General features: G+C 49.5%; 3 protein-coding genes across 3 annotated transcripts in view; 1 reads left to right on the plus strand and 2 right to left on the minus strand.

Moving 5' to 3' along the window:
• Positions 1-1,728, plus strand: part of cinp (cyclin-dependent kinase 2 interacting protein) — a 3,182-nt gene extending 1,454 nt beyond the window's left edge. The window contains exons 3-5 of the mRNA XM_053335799.1: positions 71-164; positions 804-933; positions 1,163-1,728. Coding sequence (XP_053191774.1) covers positions 71-164; positions 804-933; positions 1,163-1,365 — 427 coding nt within the window. The 3' untranslated portion in view covers positions 1,366-1,728. The remainder of the gene's footprint in view (positions 1-70; positions 165-803; positions 934-1,162) is intronic.
• Positions 1,729-3,678: 1,950 nt separating this feature from the next.
• LOC128375738 (small proline-rich protein 3-like) lies at positions 3,679-4,455 on the minus strand. Its single transcript, XM_053336154.1, has 2 exons — positions 4,082-4,455; positions 3,679-4,051 (listed from the first exon to the last, which is right to left on the minus strand). Exons 1-2 carry the CDS (start codon positions 4,453-4,455, stop codon positions 3,679-3,681), a joined length of 747 nt encoding a protein of 248 aa, XP_053192129.1.
• Positions 4,456-4,559: 104 nt separating this feature from the next.
• Positions 4,560-19,486, minus strand: znf839 (zinc finger protein 839). Its single transcript, XM_053336155.1, has 8 exons — positions 19,131-19,486; positions 18,639-18,770; positions 18,444-18,557; positions 18,267-18,359; positions 17,155-17,301; positions 12,799-12,903; positions 12,331-12,382; positions 4,560-4,585 (listed from the first exon to the last, which is right to left on the minus strand). Exons 2-8 carry the CDS (start codon positions 18,654-18,656, stop codon positions 4,560-4,562), a joined length of 555 nt encoding a protein of 184 aa, XP_053192130.1. The 5' UTR covers positions 18,657-18,770; positions 19,131-19,486.
• Between the last annotated feature and the right edge of the window lie 3,014 nt (positions 19,487-22,500).

Consider the following 22,500-nt stretch of genomic DNA (forward strand, 5'->3'; position numbering starts at 1 on the left):
AGCATGCTAATGTTAGCAATCACAGAGCTGCTAGTGTAGCATGTTAGCTGTGTCTGTTTGTCTCCTTCAGCTCTCACCGTGAGCAGCAGGTCCAGGCTCCGCCAGCAGGAGGCGCCGAACTGCAGGAAGAGTGCAGCAAACTACACGACATCGTAAACAAAATGGTAACGTTACGTTAGCTTAAAGTTAGCCTACAAACACCTCATGCCTGGCGGGGGGGGGGGGGGGCAGCTGGTTCTCCATGATGTCATAGTTCAACGTGAGCGAGGTCGTCATAGCAACGCTGAGTTAAACTGCTAATCTCTGTAACACTGCAGAAACATGCAGAGCTAGAACCAGAAGAACCAGGAGAACCAGGAGGAACCAGTAGTGACAGTGAGTCAGAAACATGCAGAGCTAGAACCAGGAGAACCAGGAGAACCAGGAGGAACCAGTAGAGCCAGTGAGTCAGAAACATGCAGAGCTAGAACCAGGAGAACCAGGAGGAACCAGTAGAGACAGTGAGTCAGTGCTGCTCCTCCTGTTCCTCCTCACCCAGAGGAGCAGATAGCGCTCCTGCTGCTGGGTCCATGTCCGGTTCTCCTGGTGGAACGGCCGCTCTCCTGGTTCTCCTGGTGGAACAGTCTTTCTCCTCTCAGGTTGCCATAGTGATGAAGATGGAGCGTCTGACGGTGTTTGTCTTTGTCCTCTCAGGTTGCCATAGTGATGAAGATGGAGCGTCTGACGGTGTTTGTCTTTCTCCTCTCAGGTTGCCATAGCGATGAAGATGGAGCGTCTGACGGTGTTTGTCTTTGTCCTCTCAGGTTGCCATAGTGATGAAGATGGAGCGTCTGACGGCGTCTCAGCGAGGAATTCTGGATCTGGAGGAGTTTCAGTTTGGACCTGAAGGCAGGAAAGTTCCTCTGTTCCACAGCTGGACCACCAAACAGTTCGGTGAGCGGACTCGTCTAACGTCTGTCTTCATGTTTCAGAGGACTCGTCTGTCTTCATGTTTCAGAGGACTCGTCTAACGTCTGTCTTCATGTTTCAGAGGACTCGTCTAACGTCTGTCTTCATGTTTCAGAGGACTCGTCTAACGTCTGTCTTCATGTTTCAGAGGACTCGTCTAACGTCTGTCTTCATGTTTCAGAGGACTCGTCTAACGTCTGTCTTCATGTTTCAGAGGACTCGTCTCGGGTCTTGTTGGACGCCTTCCGTCGGGAGCTTCAGCTGAAGCAGACCATCCTGCAGGAACTGGCCCACACTGTGACCTCTGACCTCTGCATGGTGTACCTGTCCTGCTGGCTGCACCAGCCCTTCAGCCCCCCCCAGACCCGCCTGACGCTGGAGGCTCTGCTGCTGGAGACCGGACACCGCCCCCTCTGATGCCCGCTAGCCTAGCTTAGCACAGAGACACCGCCCCCTCTGATGCCTGCTAGCCTAGCTTAGCACAGAGACACCGCCCTCTCTGATGCCCGCTAGCCTAGCTTAGCACAGAGACCGGACATCGCCCCCTCTGATGCCTGCTAGCCTAGCTTAGCACAGAGACACCGCCCCCTCTGATGCCCGCTAGCCTAGCTTAGCACAGAGACCGGACACCGCCCCCTCTGATGCCCGCTAGCCTAGCTTAGCACAGAGACCGGACATCGCCCCCTCTGATGCCTGCTAGCCTAGCTTAGCACAGAGACCGGACATCGCCCCCTCTGATGCCTGCTAGCCTAGCTTAGCACAGAGACATCGCCCCCTCTGATGCCCACTAGCCTAGCTTAGCACAGAGACACCGCCCCCTCTGATGCCCGCTAGCCTAGCTTAGCACAGAGACCGAACATCGCCCCCTCTGATGCCTGCTAGCCTAGCTTAGCACAGAGACCGAACATCGCCCCCTCTGATGCCCGCTAGCCTAGCTTAGCACAGAGACCGGACATCGCCCCCTCTGATGCCTGCTAGCCTAGCTTAGCAGCGGCTCATTTGTGTCGGAAGAGAATGAGAACCTGAAAGTCTCAACAAGACGACATTGAAACTCTGAAGGACTTTTTCAATTCTGTGTCGTAAAATAAACAGACGTGTGTGTGCAGGTGTGTGTAGGTGTGTAGGTGTGTGTAGGTGTAGGTGTGTGTAGGTGTGTGTGTGTGTGTAGGTGTGTGTGTAGGTGTGTGTGTGTGTGTAGGTGTGTGTGTAGGTAGGTGTAGGTGTGTGTGTGTAGGTGTGTGTGTGTGTGTAGGTGTGTGTGTGTGTAGGTGTGTAGGTGTGTGTGTGTGTAGGTGTGTGTGTGTGTGTAGGTAGGTGTGTAGGTGTGTAGGTGTGTGTGTAGTTGTGTGTGTGTGTGTGTGTAGGTGTGTGTGTGTAGGTGTGTGTGTGTAGGTGTGTGTGTGTGTGTAGGTGTGTGTGTGTAGTTGTGTGTGTAGGTGTGTGTGTAGGTGTGTAGGTGTGTGTGTAGTTGTGTGTGTGTGTGTGTGTGTGTGTAGGTGTGTGTGTGTGTGTAGGTGCGTGTGTAGGTGTGTGTGTAGGTGTGTGTGTGTGTAGTTGTGATGAAATCATTGATCAGCTCAGTGTTCAGTTCAGCAGTTTATTGGAGAAACAGGAAATGTGTTTAAACATCAATAAAGTTTAATTTCCTCCAAACTGTTTTTTTTTTGAAGTTTTATAAAAAGTACTAAAATAAACTTCTTTAAACTTAGTTTTTCATGTTTATCAACATATGAACAACTCATGAGCGACGAATCCAAACACTGGAAAAAACAAGTTTACAAATGTACACGCGACCCCTGAACGCCCCTCTGATGACATCATCACCCGAACGCCCCTCTGATGACATCATCACCCGAACGCCCCTCTGATGACATCATCACCCCAACGCCCCTCTGATGACATCATCACACTTTCACTGAGTCACCCAGACCCTGACCCAGGACCCTGACCCTGACCCAGGACCCTGACCCTGACCCTGACCCAGGACCCTGACCCAGGACCCTGACCCTGACCCTGACCCAGGACCCTGACCCTGACCCAGGACCCTGACCCTGACCCAGGACCCTGACCCTGACCCAGGACCCTGACCCTGACCCTGACCCAGAACCCAGGACCCTGACCCAGAACCCAGGACCCTGACCCTGACCCTGACCCAGGACCCTGACCCTGACCCTGACCCAGAACCCAGGACCCTGACCCAGGACCCTGACCCAGGACCCTGACCCTGACCCTGACCCTGACCCTGGACCCAGGACCCTGACCCTGACCCAGGACCCTGACCCTGACCCTGACCCAGAACCCAGGACCCTGACCCAGAACCCAGGACCCTGACCCTGACCCTGACCCAGGACCCTGACCCAGGACCCAGGACCCTGACCCTGACCCTGACCCAGGACCCAGGACCCTGACCCAGGACCCAGGACCTCGGTCTCAGTCTTAATAAATAAAACACAAACTAACACGACGAGATTTTAATCAAGAAACTTAGAAACTGAATCAAGAAGTGGATCCGCTCCGGTTTCCACTGCGAGCCGGACCGGCTCTCTGGAGACCTTCGCCCCCCCCGCAGGCTGCCGGGCCAGAACCAAGTTGGTCCTGAGGGGGGCGCTGCAGGCTCCAGACCAACAGGTGTGTTGAAGCTCCGCCCCCATCAGGCTGCAGGTCCAGGTGCTGGTCCACCTTAAAGTCTCCCTGCAGGTGTGACGGGTTTCGGGTCCGGTCCGGTCCGCCTCAGTTCGGATCGGCCGGGATTCTGGACTGGATCCTGTTGGCTCCATCTGACGCCTCGATGCCCAGCAGGGCCTGGACCGCCTCCAGTGGAACCCCCTCTGGTGTCTGGATGTGCATGGTGGTCCCGTCCGGACCGTTGACGATGACGATCCGGTCTGACCCGGGCTCCGCCAGCTGGACCGTCAGACCGTCGGTCTGGATGTAGATCTCCTGACCCTCCTGCAGTTCTTTGGTGCTGGACTCAGACTGGTGCTGAGGGGACGCCAGAGTCTGGGAGCTTGGGTCAGGCGTCAGGGTGGACCCGGACTCTGGCGTCACGGTGGACCCGGACTCTGGGGTCAGGGTGGACCCGGACTCTGGCGTCACGGTGGACCTGGATCCGGACTCTGGCGTCAGGGTGGACCCGGACTCTGGGGTCAGGGTGGACCCGGACTCTGGCGTCAGGGTGGACCCGGACTCTGGCGTCAGGGTGGACCCGGACTCTGGCGTGAGGGTGGACCCGGACTCTGGCGTCACGGTGGACCCGGACTCTGGGGTCAGGGTGGACCCGGACTCTGGGGTCAGGGTGGACCCGGACTCTGGCGTCACGGTGGACCCGGACTCTGGCGTGAGGGTGGACCCGGACTCTGGGGTCAGGGTGGACCCGGATCCGGACTCAGGACGGGGGCCCAGAGCCCGCTCCAGCTCCTTCATCTGGGCCGCGATGTCACTGGTACTCAGAACCTGGTCCTGCCCCGCTGGCTCCGCCCCCTGGTCCTCACCTTGAGTCACCTCCATGGGCGTGGGGGGGGGCAGGGCCTGGGGGGGGGGCAAGGCCTGGGGGGGGGGCAGGGCCTGGGGGGGGGGCAAGGCCTGGGGGGGGGGCAGGGCCTGGGGGGCGGTCACTGCAGATGGGGGGTCAGAAGACCTGGGGGACCAGAAAACACAGTCAGAACTTTAACCCATAAACCCCCGGGGGGGGGGGGGTTCTACTGTAGACCTATACACTGGCAGTTAGCTCACCGTGGGGGGGTGGGGGGCGGGGTTAGCTCACCTGGGGGGGTGGGGGGGTGGGGTAGCTCACCTGGGGGGTGGGGGGGGTGGGGGGGGGGGGGTTAGCTCACCTGGGGGTTAGGGTTAGCTCACCTGGGGGGGGGGTAGCTCACCTGGGGGGTGGGGGGGGGGGGGGTTAGCTCACCTGGGGGGGGGGGGGTAGCTCACCTGGGGGGGGGGGGGGGTTAGCTCACCTGGGGGGGGGGGGTAGCTCACCTGGGGGGGGTGGGGGGTAGCTCACCTGGGGGGGGGGGGCGCTGGGTGGAGGCAGCACGAGCGGAGAAACTGAAACCGAACACGACTTCAAACTCGACGCTGAAAAGAAACAAAGATTACAAACTGTAGTACTCTGTGTAGTACTCTGTAGTACTGTGTAGTACTCTGTGTAGTACTGTGTAGTACTGTGTAGTACTGTGTAGTACTGTGTAGTACTCTGTAGTACTCTGTGTAGTACTGTGTAGTACTCTGTAGTACTCTGTGTAGTACTGTGTAGTACTCTGTAGTACTCTGTGTAGTACTGTGTAGTACTCTGTGTAGTACTCTGTGTAGTACTGTGTAGTACTCTGTGTAGTACTCTGTGTAGTACTCTGTGTAGTACTGTGTAGTACTGTGTGTAGTACTCTGTGTAGTACTCTGTAGTACTCTGTAGTACTCTGTGTAGTACTCTGTGTAGTACTGTGTAGTACTCTGTGTAGTACTGTGTAGTACTCTGTGTAGTACTGTGTAGTACTCTGTAGTACTCTGTGTAGTACTCTGTGTAGTACTCTGTAGTACTCTGTGTAGTACTCTGTGTAGTACTCTGTGTAGTACTGTGTAGTACTCTGTGTAGTACTCTGTGTAGTACTCTGTGTAGTACTGTGTAGTACTCTGTGTAGTACTGTGTAGTACTCTGTGTAGTACTGTGTAGTACTGTGTAGTACTCTGTGTAGTACTCTGTGTAGTACTGTGTAGTACTGTGTAGTACTGTGTAGTACTCTGTGTAGTACTCTGTGTAGTACTGTGTAGTACTCTGTGTAGTACTGTGTAGTACTCTGTGTAGTACTGTGTAGTACTCTGTAGTACTGTGTAGTACTGTGTAGTACTCTGTGTAGTACTCTGTGTAGTACTGTGTAGTACTCTGTGTAGTACTCTGTGTAGTACTGTGTAGTACTGTGTAGTACTCTGTGTAGTACTGTGTAGTACTCTGTGTAGTACTGTGTAGTACTCTGTGTAGTACTCTGTGTAGTACTGTGTAGTACTGTGTAGTACTCTGTGTAGTACTGTGTAGTACTCTGTGTAGTACTCTGTGTAGTACTGTGTAGTACTGTGTAGTACTCTGTGTAGTACTCTGTAGTACTCTGTGTAGTACTGTGTAGTACTGTGTAGTACTCTGTGTAGTACTGTGTAGTACTCTGTGTAGTACTGTGTAGTACTGTGTAGTACTGTGTAGTACTCTGTGTAGTACTGTGTAGTACTGTGTAGTACTCTGTGTAGTACTGTGTAGTACTGTGTAGTACTCTGTGTAGTACTCTGTGTAGTACTCTGTGTAGTACTGTGTAGTACTCTGTGTAGTACTCTGTGTAGTACTCTGTGTAGTACTGTGTAGTACTGTGTAGTACTCTGTGTAGTACTCTGTAGTACTCTGTGTAGTACTGTGTAGTACTCTGTGTAGTACTCTGTGTAGTACTCTGTGTAGTACTGTGTAGTACTGTGTAGTACTCTGTGTAGTACTCTGTAGTACTCTGTGTAGTACTGTGTAGTACTCTGTGTAGTACTCTGTGTAGTACTCTGTGTAGTACTCTGTGTAGTACTGTGTAGTACTCTGTGTAGTACTCTGTGTAGTACTCTGTGTAGTACTGTGTAGTACTGTGTAGTACTCTGTGTAGTACTCTGTGTAGTACTCTGTGTAGTACTCTGTAGTACTCTGTGTAGTACTGTGTAGTACTCTGTGTAGTACTGTGTAGTACTCTGTGTAGTACTGTGTGTAGTACTGTGTAGTACTCTGTGTAGTACTCTGTGTAGTACTCTGTAGTACTCTGTGTAGTACTCTGTAGTACTCTGTGTAGTACTGTGTAGTACTCTGTGTAGTACTGTGTAGTACTCTGTGTAGTACTGTGTGTAGTACTGTGTAGTACTCTGTGTAGTACTCTGTGTAGTACTCTGTGTAGTACTCTGTAGTACTCTGTGTAGTACTCTGTGTAGTACTCTGTGTAGTACTGTGTAGTACTCTGTGTAGTACTGTGTGTAGTACTGTGTAGTACTCTGTGTAGTACTCTGTAGTACTCTGTGTAGTACTCTGTAGTACTCTGTGTAGTACTCTGTAGTACTCTGTAGTACTGTGTAGTACTCTGTGTAGTACTCTGTAGTACTCTGTAGTACTGTGTAGTACTGTGTAGTACTCTGTGTAGTACTGTGTAGTACTCTGTAGTACTCTGTGTAGTACTCTGTAGTACTCTGTGTAGTACTCTGTGTAGTACTGTGTAGTACTCTGTGTAGTACTCTGTGTAGTACTCTGTGTAGTACTCTGTAGTACTGTGTAGTACTGTGTGTAGTACTGTGTAGTACTCTGTAGTACTCTGTGTAGTACTCTGTAGTACTCTGTGTAGTACTCTGTGTAGTACTCTGTAGTACTCTGTAGTACTGTGTAGTACTCTGTGTAGTACTCTGTGTAGTACTCTGTGTAGTACTCTGTAGTACTCTGTGTAGTACTGTGTGTAGTACTGTGTAGTACTCTGTGTAGTACTGTGTAGTACTCTGTGTAGTACTGTGTAGTACTGTGTGTAGTACTCTGTGTAGTACTGTGTAGTACTCTGTAGTACTCTGTGTAGTACTGTGTAGTACTGTGTAGTACTCTGTGTAGTACTGTGTAGTACTGTGTAGTACTCTGTGTAGTACTGTGTAGTACTCTGTGTAGTACTCTGTGTAGTACTGTGTAGTACTGTGTAGTACTCTGTGTAGTACTCTGTGTAGTACTGTGTAGTACTGTGTAGTACTCTGTGTAGTACTCTGTGTAGTACTGTGTAGTACTCTGTGTAGTACTCTGTGTAGTACTGTGTAGTACTGTGTAGTACTCTGTAGTACTCTGTGTAGTACTGTGTAGTACTGTGTAGTACTCTGTGTAGTACTGTGTAGTACTCTGTGTAGTACTCTGTGTAGTACTGTGTAGTACTGTGTAGTACTCTGTGTAGTACTGTGTAGTACTGTGTAGTACTCTGTGTAGTACTCTGTAGTACTGTGTAGTACTGTGTAGTACTCTGTGTAGTACTGTGTAGTACTCTGTGTAGTACTGTGTAGTACTGTGTAGTACTGTGTAGTACTCTGTGTAGTACTCTGTGTAGTACTGTGTAGTACTCTGTGTAGTACTCTGTGTAGTACTGTGTAGTACTGTGTAGTACTGTGTAGTACTCTGTGTAGTACTGTGTAGTACTGTGTAGTACTCTGTGTAGTACTGTGTAGTACTGTGTAGTACTGTGTAGTACTCTGTGTAGTACTGTGTAGTACTCTGTGTAGTACTGTGTAGTACTGTGTAGTACTGTGTAGTACTGTGTAGTACTCTGTGTAGTACTGTGTAGTACTGTGTAGTACTGTGTAGTACTGTGTAGTACTCTGTGTAGTACTGTGTAGTACTGTGTAGTACTCTGTGTAGTACTGTGTAGTACTGTGTAGTACTGTGTAGTACTCTGTGTAGTACTGTGTAGTACTGTGTAGTACTCTGTGTAGTACTGTGTAGTACTGTGTAGTACTGTGTAGTACTGTGTAGTACTCTGTGTAGTACTCTGTGTAGTACTGTGTAGTACTGTGTAGTACTCTGTGTAGTACTGTGTAGTACTGTGTAGTACTCTGTGTAGTACTGTGTAGTACTGTGTAGTACTCTGTGTAGTACTGTGTAGTACTGTGTAGTACTGTGTAGTACTCTGTGTAGTACTGTGTAGTACTGTGTAGTACTCTGTGTAGTACTCTGTGTAGTACTGTGTAGTACTGTGTAGTACTCTGTGTAGTACTCTGTGTAGTACTGTGTAGTACTCTGTGTAGTACTCTGTGTAGTACTGTGTAGTACTGTGTAGTACTCTGTAGTACTCTGTGTAGTACTGTGTAGTACTGTGTAGTACTCTGTGTAGTACTGTGTAGTACTCTGTGTAGTACTCTGTGTAGTACTGTGTAGTACTGTGTAGTACTCTGTGTAGTACTGTGTAGTACTGTGTAGTACTGTGTAGTACTCTGTGTAGTACTCTGTGTAGTACTCTGTGTAGTACTGTGTAGTACTCTGTGTAGTACTGTGTAGTACTGTGTAGTACTCTGTGTAGTACTGTGTAGTACTGTGTAGTACTCTGTGTAGTACTCTGTGTAGTACTGTGTAGTACTCTGTGTAGTACTCTGTGTAGTACTGTGTAGTACTGTGTAGTACTCTGTGTAGTACTGTGTAGTACTGTGTAGTACTCTGTAGTACTCTGTGTAGTACTGTGTAGTACTGTGTAGTACTCTGTGTAGTACTGTGTAGTACTCTGTGTAGTACTGTGTAGTACTCTGTGTAGTACTCTGTAGTACTCTGTGTAGTACTGTGTAGTACTCTGTGTAGTACTCTGTGTAGTACTCTGTGTAGTACTCTGTGTAGTACTGTGTAGTACTGTGTAGTACTCTGTGTAGTACTCTGTGTAGTACTCTGTGTAGTACTGTGTAGTACTGTGTAGTACTCTGTGTAGTACTCTGTGTAGTACTCTGTAGTACTCTGTGTAGTACTGTGTAGTACTCTGTGTAGTACTGTGTAGTACTCTGTGTAGTACTGTGTGTAGTACTGTGTAGTACTCTGTGTAGTACTCTGTGTAGTACTCTGTAGTACTCTGTGTAGTACTCTGTAGTACTCTGTGTAGTACTCTGTAGTACTCTGTGTAGTACTCTGTGTAGTACTCTGTGTAGTACTGTGTAGTACTCTGTGTAGTACTGTGTGTAGTACTGTGTAGTACTCTGTGTAGTACTCTGTGTAGTACTCTGTAGTACTCTGTGTAGTACTCTGTAGTACTCTGTGTAGTACTCTGTGTAGTACTCTGTGTAGTACTGTGTAGTACTCTGTGTAGTACTGTGTAGTACTCTGTGTAGTACTGTGTGTAGTACTGTGTAGTACTCTGTGTAGTACTCTGTAGTACTCTGTGTAGTACTCTGTAGTACTCTGTGTAGTACTCTGTAGTACTCTGTAGTACTGTGTAGTACTCTGTGTAGTACTCTGTAGTACTCTGTAGTACTGTGTAGTACTGTGTAGTACTCTGTGTAGTACTGTGTAGTACTCTGTAGTACTCTGTGTAGTACTCTGTAGTACTCTGTGTAGTACTCTGTGTAGTACTGTGTAGTACTCTGTGTAGTACTCTGTGTAGTACTCTGTGTAGTACTCTGTAGTACTGTGTAGTACTGTGTAGTACTCTGTGTAGTACTCTGTAGTACTCTGTGTAGTACTCTGTGTAGTACTCTGTAGTACTCTGTGTAGTACTCTGTGTAGTACTCTGTAGTACTCTGTAGTACTGTGTAGTACTCTGTGTAGTACTCTGTGTAGTACTCTGTGTAGTACTCTGTAGTACTCTGTGTAGTACTGTGTGTAGTACTGTGTAGTACTCTGTGTAGTACTGTGTAGTACTCTGTGTAGTACTGTGTAGTACTGTGTGTAGTACTCTGTGTAGTACTGTGTAGTACTCTGTAGTACTCTGTGTAGTACTGTGTAGTACTGTGTAGTACTCTGTGTAGTACTGTGTAGTACTGTGTAGTACTCTGTGTAGTACTGTGTAGTACTCTGTGTAGTACTCTGTGTAGTACTGTGTAGTACTGTGTAGTACTGTGTAGTACTCTGTGTAGTACTCTGTGTAGTACTGTGTAGTACTGTGTAGTACTCTGTGTAGTACTCTGTGTAGTACTGTGTAGTACTCTGTGTAGTACTCTGTGTAGTACTGTGTAGTACTGTGTAGTACTCTGTAGTACTCTGTGTAGTACTGTGTAGTACTGTGTAGTACTCTGTGTAGTACTGTGTAGTACTCTGTGTAGTACTCTGTGTAGTACTGTGTAGTACTGTGTAGTACTCTGTGTAGTACTGTGTAGTACTGTGTAGTACTCTGTGTAGTACTCTGTAGTACTGTGTAGTACTGTGTAGTACTCTGTGTAGTACTGTGTAGTACTGTGTAGTACTGTGTAGTACTCTGTGTAGTACTGTGTAGTACTGTGTAGTACTGTGTAGTACTCTGTGTAGTACTCTGTGTAGTACTGTGTAGTACTCTGTGTAGTACTCTGTGTAGTACTGTGTAGTACTGTGTAGTACTGTGTAGTACTCTGTGTAGTACTGTGTAGTACTGTGTAGTACTCTGTGTAGTACTGTGTAGTACTGTGTAGTACTGTGTAGTACTCTGTGTAGTACTGTGTAGTACTGTGTAGTACTCTGTGTAGTACTGTGTAGTACTGTGTAGTACTGTGTAGTACTGTGTAGTACTCTGTGTAGTACTGTGTAGTACTGTGTAGTACTGTGTAGTACTCTGTGTAGTACTGTGTAGTACTGTGTAGTACTCTGTGTAGTACTGTGTAGTACTGTGTAGTACTGTGTAGTACTCTGTGTAGTACTGTGTAGTACTGTGTAGTACTCTGTGTAGTACTGTGTAGTACTGTGTAGTACTGTGTAGTACTCTGTGTAGTACTCTGTGTAGTACTGTGTAGTACTGTGTAGTACTCTGTGTAGTACTGTGTAGTACTGTGTAGTACTCTGTGTAGTACTGTGTAGTACTGTGTAGTACTCTGTGTAGTACTGTGTAGTACTGTGTAGTACTGTGTAGTACTCTGTGTAGTACTGTGTAGTACTGTGTAGTACTCTGTGTAGTACTCTGTGTAGTACTGTGTAGTACTGTGTAGTACTCTGTGTAGTACTCTGTGTAGTACTGTGTAGTACTCTGTGTAGTACTCTGTGTAGTACTGTGTAGTACTGTGTAGTACTCTGTAGTACTCTGTGTAGTACTGTGTAGTACTGTGTAGTACTCTGTGTAGTACTGTGTAGTACTCTGTGTAGTACTCTGTGTAGTACTGTGTAGTACTGTGTAGTACTCTGTGTAGTACTGTGTAGTACTGTGTAGTACTGTGTAGTACTGTGTAGTACTCTGTGTAGTACTCTGTGTAGTACTGTGTAGTACTCTGTGTAGTACTGTGTAGTACTGTGTAGTACTCTGTGTAGTACTGTGTAGTACTGTGTAGTACTCTGTGTAGTACTCTGTGTAGTACTGTGTAGTACTCTGTGTAGTACTCTGTGTAGTACTGTGTAGTACTGTGTAGTACTCTGTGTAGTACTGTGTAGTACTGTGTAGTACTCTGTAGTACTCTGTGTAGTACTGTGTAGTACTGTGTAGTACTCTGTGTAGTACTGTGTAGTACTCTGTGTAGTACTCTGTGTAGTACTGTGTAGTACTGTGTAGTACTCTGTGTAGTACTGTGTAGTACTGTGTAGTACTGTGTAGTACTCTGTGTAGTACTGTGTGTAGTACTGTGTAGTACTCTGTGTAGTACTGTGTAGTACTGTGTAGTACTCTGTGTAGTACTGTGTAGTACTGTGTAGTACTCTGTGTAGTACTGTGTAGTACTCTGTGTAGTACTCTGTGTAGTACTGTGTAGTACTCTGTGTAGTACCTGCTCCGTTCTCCATCTTGAATCTTTTGGACGGCGGCAACATCTTCGAGTTCTGGAAACAGAGTTAAGGTTAGGACCTGGACCTGGACCTGGACCTGGACCTGGACCTGGACCTGCCAGAGACCTGGACCTGGACCTGGACCTGGACCTGGACCTGCCAGAGACCTGGACCTGGACCTGGACCTGGACCTGCCAGAGACCTGGACCTGGACCTGGACCTGCCAGAGACCTGGACCTGGACCTGGACCTGGACCTGCCAGAGACCTGGACCTGGACCTGCCAGAGACCTGGACCTGGACCTGGACCTGCCAGAGACCTGGACCTGGACCTGGACCTGCCAGGACTCTATCTAGGTACTTGAGGTAACACATTCAGGTTTCTGAAACCGGATCAAACCCAGACCCCGACCCAGACCCGGACCCGGACCCGGACCCAGACCCAGACCCAGACCCAGACCTGTGAGTTTACCTCCATGTATCGGACGTTCTTATTGGTCAGACCGGAGCTGTGAGACACACCAGGAACCACTTTCATCCTGTTCACCTCGTCCAGGATCCCGAGGGACCTCGCAACCTGCAACACATGCAGGACAGGAAGTTACGGTACGGGACAGGAAGTTACGGTACAGGACAGGAAGTTACGGTACAGGACAGGAAGTTACGGTACAGGACAGGAAGTTACGGTACAGGACAGTAGGTTACGGTACGGGACAGGAAGTTACGGTACAGGACAGGAAGTTACGGTACAGGACAGTAGGTTACGGTACGGGACAGGAAGTTACGGTACAGGACAGGAAGTTACGGTACAGGACAGGAAGTTACGGTACAGGACAGTAGGTTACGGTACGGGACAGGAAGTTACGGTACAGGACAGGAAGTTACGGTACAGGACAGTAGGTTACGGTACGGGACAGTAGGTTACGGTACAGGACAGTAGGTACAGGACAGTAGGTTACGGTACGGGACAGGAAGTTACGGTACAGGACAGGAAGTTACGGTACAGGACAGTAGGTAACGGTACAGGACAGTAGGTAACGGTACAGGACAGTAGGTTACGGTACAGGACAGTAAGTTACGGTACGGGACAGTAAGTACAGGACAGTAGGTTACGGTACAGGACAGTAGGTTACGGTACAGGACAGTAGGTAACGGTACAGGACAGGAAGTTACGGTACAGGACAGGAAGTTACGGTACAGGACAGTAGGTTACGGTACAGGACAGTAGGTTACGGTACGGGACAGTAGGTTACGGTACGGGACAGGAAGTTACGGTACAGGACAGTAGGTTACGGTACAGGACAGGAAGTTACGGTACAGGACAGTAAGTTACGGTACAGGACAGTAAGTTACGGTACAGGACAGTAAGTTACGGTACGGGACAGTAAGTACAGGACAGTAGGTTACGGTACAGGACAGTAAGTTACGGTACAGGACAGTAGGTTACGGTACAGGACAGTAAGTTACGGTACAGGACAGTAAGTTACGGTACGGGACAGGAAGTTACGGTACAGGACAGGAAGTTACGGTACGGGACAGGAAGTTACGGTACGGGACAGTAAGTTACGGTACAGGACAGTAGGTAACGGTACGGGACAGTAAGTTACGGTACAGGACAGTAGGTAACGGTACAGGACAGTAGGTAACGGTACAGGACAGTAGGTTACGGTACAGGACAGTAGGTTACGGTACGGGACAGTAGGTAACGGTACAGGACAGGAAGTTACGGTACAGGACAGTAAGTTACGGTACAGGACAGTAGGTTACGGTACAGGACAGTAGGTAACGGTACAGGACAGGAAGTTACGGTACGGGACAGGAAGTTACGGTACAGGACAGTAGGTTACGGTACAGGACAGTAAGTTACGGTACAGGACAGTAAGTTACGGTACAGGACAGTAAGTTACGGTACGGGACAGTAAGTACAGGACAGTAGGTTACGGTACAGGACAGGAAGTTACGGTACAGGACAGTAGGTTACGGTACAGGACAGTAAGTTACGGTACAGGACAGTAGGTAACGGTACGGGACAGGAAGTTACGGTACAGGACAGGAAGTTACGGTACAGGACAGTAAGTTACGGTACAGGACAGTAGGTTACGGTACAGGACAGTAAGTAACGGTACAGGACAGTAAGTTACGGTACAGGACAGTAAGTTACGGTACGGGACAGGAAGTTACGGTACAGGACAGGAAGTTACGGTACGGGACAGGAAGTTACGGTACGGGACAGTAGGTAACGGTACAGGACAGGAAGTTACGGTACAGGACAGTAAGTTACGGTACAGGACAGTAGGTTACGGTACAGGACAGTAGGTAACGGTACAGGACAGGAAGTTACGGTACGGGACAGGAAGTTACGGTACAGGACAGTAGGTTACGGTACAGGACAGGAAGTTACGGTACAGGACAGTAGGTTACGGTACAGGACAGTAGGTAACGGTACAGGACAGGAAGTTACGGTACGGGACAGTAGGTAACGGTACAGGACAGTAAGTTACGGTACAGGACAGTAGGTAACGGTACAGGACAGTAGGTAACGGTACAGGACAGGAAGTTACGGTACGGGACAGTAGGTAACGGTACAGGACAGTAAGTTACGGTACGGGACAGTAAGTTACGGTACGGGACAGTAGGTTATGGTACAGGACAGGAAGTTACGGTACGGGACAGTAGGTAACGGTACGGGACAGTAAGTTACGGTACGGGACAGTAAGTTACGGTACAGGACAGTAGGTAACGGTACAGGACAGTAAGTTACGGTACAGGACAGTAGGTAACGGTACAGGACAGTAGGTAACGGTACAGGACAGGAAGTTACGGTACAGGACAGTAGGTTACGGTACAGGACAGTAGGTTACGGTACAGGACAGTAGGTAACGGTACAGGACAGGAAGTTACGGTACGGGACAGTAGGTAACGGTACAGGACAGTAGGTAACGGTACAGGACAGGAAGTTACGGTACGGGACAGTAGGTAACGGTACAGGACAGTAAGTTACGGTACGGGACAGTAGGTTACGGTACGGGACAGTAGGTAACGGTACGGGACAGTAAGTTACGGTACAGGACAGTAGGTAACGGTACGGGACAGTAAGTTACGGTACAGGACAGGAAGTTACGGTACAGGACAGTAGGTTACGGTACAGGACAGTAGGTAACGGTACAGGACAGTAAGTTACGGTACAGGACAGGAAGTTACGGTACAGGACAGTAGGTTACGGTACAGGACAGTAGGTACAGGACAGTAGGTAACGGTACAGGACAGTAGGTAACGGTACGGGACAGGAAGTTACGGTACAGGACAGTAGGTAACGGTACAGGACAGTAAGTTACGGTACAGGACAGGAAGTTACGGTACAGGACAGTAGGTTACGGTACAGGACAGTAGGTAACGGTACAGGACAGTAGGTTACGGTACAGGACAGTAGGTACAGGACAGTAGGTACAGGACAGTAGGTAACGGTACGGGACAGTAGGTTACGGTACAGGACAGGAAGTTACGGTACAGGACAGTAGGTAACGGTACAGGACAGGAAGTTACGGTACAGGACAGTAGGTTACGGTACAGGACAGTAGGTACAGGACAGTAGGTACAGGACAGTAGGTAACGGTACAGGACAGTAGGTAACGGTACAGGACAGTAGGTAACGGTACAGGACAGTAGGTAACGGTACAGGACAGTAGGTTACGGTACAGGACAGTAAGTTACGGTACAGGACAGTAGGTTACGGTACAGGACAGTAGGTAACGGTACAGGACAGTAGGTAACGGTACAGGACAGGAAGTTACGGTACGGGACAGTAGGTAACGGTACAGGACAGTAGGTTACGGTACGGGACAGTAGGTAACGGTACAGGACAGGAAGTTACGGTACAGGACAGTAGGTAACGGTACAGGACAGTAGGTTACGGTACAGGACAGTAGGTTACGGTACAGGACAGTAGGTTACGGTACAGGACAGTAGGTTACGGTACGGGACAGTAGGTAGCGGTACGGGACAGTAGGTAACGGTACGGGACAGTAGGTAACGGTACGGGACAGTAGGTAACGGTACGGGACAGTAGGTAACGGTACAGGACAGTAGGTTACGGTACAGGACAGTAGGTACAGGACAGTAGGTACAGGACAGGACAGTAGGTAATGGTACAGGACAGGAAGTTACGGTACAGGACAGTAGGTTACGGTACGGGACAGTAAGTTACGGTACAGGACAGTAGGTTACGGTACAGGACAGGAAGTTACGGTACAGGACAGTAGGTAACGGTACAGGACAGGAAGTTACGGTACAGGACAGTAGGTTACGGTACAGGACAGTAAGTTACGGTACAGGACAGTAGGTAACGGTACAGGACAGTAAGTTACGGTACAGGACAGTAGGTAACGGTACAGGACAGTAAGTTACGGTACAGGACAGGAAGTTACGGTACAGGACAGTAAGTTACGGTACGGGACAGTAGGTTACGGTACAGGACAGTAAGTTACGGTACAGGACAGTAGGTAACGGTACAGGACAGTAGGTTACGGTACAGGACAGTAAGTTACGGTACAGGACAGTAGGTAACGGTACAGGACAGTGAGTTACGGTACAGGACAGGAAGTTACGGTACAGGACAGTAGGTAACGGTACAGGACAGGAAGTTAGGGTACAGGACAGTAAGTTACGGTACAGGACAGTAAGTTACGGTACAGGACAGTAGGTAACGGTACAGGACAGTAGGTTACGGTACAGGACAGTAGGTTACACCACTACACACAGACTCCAACAGGTAAAGCAGCTCACAATAGAAACCTGGTAGAATTCAGTAAAACCGAGTAAAAGCCCTCACCTCAATGTTTCTGACCTCCAGTGGCATGGCGCCGCCCTGTGGGCTGATGATGTAATCCTGAGCAGCCTGTCTCACCTGAGACTGCAGGGACTCAAACTCACGGTAAATGTCTGGAAAACGGGTGCGAGCTGGACCCCCCCGCTCCACCTGAAGCAGCCAGAAGACACAATGTAGTGTTTCATGCAAGGAGGCAAAGGGCAGCATGCTAACTCTAACTATGGAGCACAGGTAGAGCTCATATCATCAAAAGACGTCACTCGGACAGGAAATGCACTTAAATAAACATCTAAAAGTGAAGCAGAGTTCGGGTTTCACTGCTCAACGTTGGAAACCGGCCTGAATCATAAAGGAGGAGCCTTTAGTCTATGTGGGACAGGTATGTATATATCTATGTGGGACAGTATGTATATATCTATGTGGGACAGTATGTATATATCTATGTGGGACAGGTATGTATATATCTATGTGGGACAGTATGTACATATCTATGTGGGACAGTATGTATATATCTATGTGGGACAGTATGTATATATCTATGTGGGACAGTATGTATATATCTATGTGGGACAGGTATGTATATATCTATGTGGGACAGGTATGTATATATCTATGTGGGACAGTATGTATATATCTATGTGGGACAGTATGTATATATCTATGTGGGACAGGTATGTAAATATCTATGTGGGACAGTATGTATATATCTATGTGGGACAGTATGTATATATCTATGTGGGACAGTATGTATATATCTATGTGGGACAGTATGTATATATCTTTTGTGGGACAGTATGTATATATCTATGTGGGACAGTATGTATATATCTTTGTGGGACAGGTATGTATATATCTATGTGGGACAGTATGTATATATCTATGTGGGACAGTATGTATATATCTATGTGGGACAGTGTGTATATATCTATGTGGGACAGTATGTATATATCTATGTGGGACAGGTATGTATATATCTATGTGGGACAGTATGTACATATCTATGTGGGACAGGTATGTATATATCTATGTGGGACAGTATGTATATATCTATGTGGGACAGTATGTATATATCTATGTGGGACAGTATGTATATATCTATGTGGGACAGTATGTACCTTGGCCAGAAGCAGCTCCCACAGACTCAACACTTTAGTCAAACGAGGAAGGACGACGTCCATCAGCTCCTCATCCTCACACTGCTCCACCAGCTGTAAGCAACACACGGTCGTCATGGTAACACGAACGATATCTTCGGTGTCATATAACTTTTACTTTGAAGGTTCACGTCTTACCTCCTGCAGTCGTTCCCGTCTCCTCTCCGCCTGCTGCTCTGCTGTTGCCATGGTAACACTGAGCTTGGGAGGTCTCCCGCGGCGACCCCGCCTGCTGATGAGGCCGACCGTCACCTGAGTGGGACGACCAATCAAATTAAGTTAATATGAGGCAGACCTGTCGGAGGCTGCGGTCATTACAGACGTCTGTCTCACCTTGGGAGGCGGTCCCATCGGCCGGCCCCGCCCTCGGCCCCGCCCCCTGCCTCGTCCTCGACCTCGGGGCCGGCCGGGGCCCCGCTGATGGAGGCCCCTGAGTCCTACGGCTGCAGCTGGGCCCCCGTCTGCCTGCAGGAACACACAGAGTAGACCAGTCAGTAATCAGCTGATCCGCTGATCAGCGGGTCAGTAATCAGCTGATCAGCGGGTCAGTGGGTCAGCTGATCAGTGGGTCAGCTGATCAGTGGGTCAGTAATCAGCTGATCAGCTGATCAGTGGGTCAGTAATCAGCTGATCAGCGGGTCAGTGGGTCAGCTGATCAGTGGGTCAGCTGATCAGTGGGTCAGCTGATCAGTGGGTCAGTAATCAGCTGATCAGTAATCAGCTGATCAGTAATCAGCTGATCAGCGGGTCAGTGGGTCTGATTCTAATCACTAATCAAAGGAATTGATCCTGATCTACGCTCCGATTGGTGGTTAGGTGTCTTACTCTGGTTGTTGCCGTGGCAACCGGTCTGTCCTCCTCCTTCTTCTCTTCGTCCCCTTCGGCGTCCGGCGGCTCCTGTGATTGGCCGCCGTCAGCGGGGGGGGCGGGCTCTCCGTGAGTCGGGTTCAGCTTGTAATGGCGGTTCAAGCCGCCGGCGCCGATGTACGACTTCTCGCAGGTCTGGCAGCGATGCGAGCGGCTGCGGCTGTAGGTGAGGGGGGGGGGCGGGGCCTCCCGCTGAGCCCCCCCCCTCCTCCTCCTCGCTCAGGTCGCTGTAGTCGTCCGACGCCGACTGACGGCCGTCCGCTAAGTCCTCCGTCTTTATGAACTTATAGTCTTTGGCTTTGTACTTGGGGGGGCGGGACACACGGCCGGACCTGGTCTGGACTTTGGCGGCCTTCTTGTCTCTCTTCTTCTGCTTCTTCCCCCTCGCCGGGGGGGCCGGGGGGACCGGGGGGGCCGGGGGGGCCAGGGGGGCCGGGGTAGCCACGGTGGGGGGGCGGGGCTGAGCCGGGGGGGCCGCTGGTTTAACGGGGCCCTTCAGTGTCACGCCGTTAGCGGTTTTAATTAGCGGGAAGCTAACGGTCTTGAGGGAGGGGGGGGGGCGGTTTGTGGACCAATGGGAGCAGAGATCCGACCACGGGGGCGGGGCTCTGCAGGACCAGCTGGAGGGGGGGGGCACCTGGACTCTGCTGGACCAGGAAGTGCTGACCCTGCTGACCAATCACAGGCTGCAGCTGCAGAATCTGAGCGCTCCCATTGGCCGACAGTTTCACCTGATGGGGGGCGGAGCCAGACTTCACTTCCTGTTTGGGAGGAATCTGGATCTGGATCCGAACCGGTTCTGCCTGCGGACAGAGAACCACATGAGACCAGAACCACATGAGACCAGAACCACATGAGACCAGAACCACATGAGACCAGAACCACAAATACAGGGTTAAACATTTCAAGGACTTTTTCATCTGTAATATTCATTATCAGAACCCTAGAACCCTAACCCTAGAACCCTAGAACCCTAACCCTAGAACCCTAGAACCCTAACCCTAGAACCCTAGAACCCTAACCCTAGAACCCTAGAACCCTAACCCTAGAACCCTAGAACCCTAGAGAGATCATATTACTGCATCCACTTCCTGTAAAATCTACAATAGAATTTAAAATCCTTCTCCTCACTTTCAAAGCTCTCAATGATCAGACTCCATCATATCTGAAAGAACTCATAGAACCTTATGAACCTACTAGAACACTGTGCTCCCAGCTCATAGAACCTTATGAACCTACTAGAACACTGTGCTCCCAGCTCATAGAACCTTATGAACCTACTAGAACACTGTGCTCCCAGCTCATAGAACCTTATGAACCTACTAGAACACTGTGCTCCCAGCTCATAGAACCTTATGAACCTACTAGAACACTGTGCTCCCAGCTCATAGAACCTTATGAACCTACTAGAACACTGCGCTACCAGCTCATAGAACCTTATGAACCTACTAGAACACTGCGCTACCAGCTCATAGAACCTTATGAACCTACTAGAACACTGCGCTCCCAGTTCATAGAACCTTATGAACCTACTAGAACACTGTGCTCCCAGCTCATAGAACCTTATGAACCTACTAGAACACTGTGCTCCCAGCTCATAGAACCTTATGAACCTACTAGAACACTGTGCTCCCAGCTCATAGAACCTTATGAACCTACTAGAACACTGTGCTCCCAGCTCATAGAACCTTATGAACCTACTAGAACACTGTGCTCCCAGCTCATAGAACCTGATGAACCTACTAGAACACTGTGCTCCCAGCTCATAGAACCTTATGGACCTACTAGAACACTGCGCTCCCAGCTCATAGAACCTTATGAACCTACTAGAACACTGCGCTCCCAGCTCATAGAACCTTATGAACCTACTAGAACACTGCGCTCCCAGCTCATAGAACCTTATGAACCTACTAGAACACTGTGCTCCCAGCTCATAGAACCTTATGAACCTACTAGAACACTGTGCTCCCAGCTCATAGAACCTTATGAACCTACTAGAACACTGTGCTCCCAGCTCATAGAACCTTATGAACCTACTAGAACACTGTGCTCCCAGCTCATAGAACCTTATGAACCTACTAGAACACTGTGCTCCCAGCTCATAGAACCTTATGAACCTACTAGAACACTGTGCTCCCAGCTCATAGAACCTTATGAACCTACTAGAACACTGCGCTACCAGCTCATAGAACCTTATGAACCTACTAGAACACTGCGCTACCAGCTCATAGAACCTTATGAACCTACTAGAACACTGCGCTCCCAGTTCATAGAACCTTATGAACCTACTAGAACACTGTGCTCCCAGCTCATAGAACCTTATGAACCTACTAGAACACTGTGCTCCCAGCTCATAGAACCTTATGAACCTACTAGAACACTGTGCTCCCAGCTCATAGAACCTTATGAACCTACTAGAACACTGTGCTCCCAGCTCATAGAACCTTATGAACCTACTAGAACACTGTGCTCCCAGCTCATAGAACCTGATGAACCTACTAGAACACTGTGCTCCCAGCTCATAGAACCTTATGGACCTACTAGAACACTGCGCTCCCAGCTCATAGAACCTTATGAACCTACTAGAACACTGCGCTCCCAGCTCATAGAACCTTATGAACCTACTAGAACACTGCGCTCCCAGCTCATAGAACCTTATGAACCTACTAGAACACTGTGCTCCCAGCTCATAGAACCCTCAGAACCAGACTCACCTTCTTCTGGACCGAGCTGCTGGTCTGCATGGCGACCTGCCGGGCCGCGGTCTTCAGCTGCAGCGAAGCCTGGACCTGCTGGACCTGCTGGACCTGCTGGACCTGGACCTGCTGGGTCTGGACCTGCTGGACCTGGACCTGCTGGACCTGCTGGGTCTGGACCTGTTGGACCTGGACCTGCTGGACCTGCTGGGGCTGGACCTGCTGGGTCTGGACCTGCTGGACCTGCTGGGGCTGGACCTGCTGGACCTGCTGGGACCGGGTCACCTGGTTGATGACCTGCTGCAGCTGGTTCGGGTCCAGAGCCACGTTGTGGACCGGGACGGTCTTCAGAACCTGATTCTGGTTCTGGAGCAGCTGGGCTGCCTCGCTGTCAGAGACCTGGACCAGGTCTTGTTGGACAAGGTCTTGCTGGACCAGGTGCTGCTGGCTGAGCTGGTCCAGCAGAACCTGCTGGTCCTCCACACTGAGACCGGATCCGTCCAGCAGAGTCCCGTCCGGCTGCAGGTACAGGATGGTGGTCTGGACCAGCTCCGGGACCTGGTCTGGCTCCAGGCTGGAGAACTCGGGACCCAGCAGGACCGGCTCGGGTCCGGACTCCGGCGGTCCGGGTC

The sequence above is a fragment of the Scomber japonicus genome, chromosome 16 (assembly GCF_027409825.1).
Source record: "Scomber japonicus isolate fScoJap1 chromosome 16, fScoJap1.pri, whole genome shotgun sequence".
Classification (NCBI taxonomy): domain Eukaryota; kingdom Metazoa; phylum Chordata; class Actinopteri; order Scombriformes; family Scombridae; genus Scomber; species Scomber japonicus.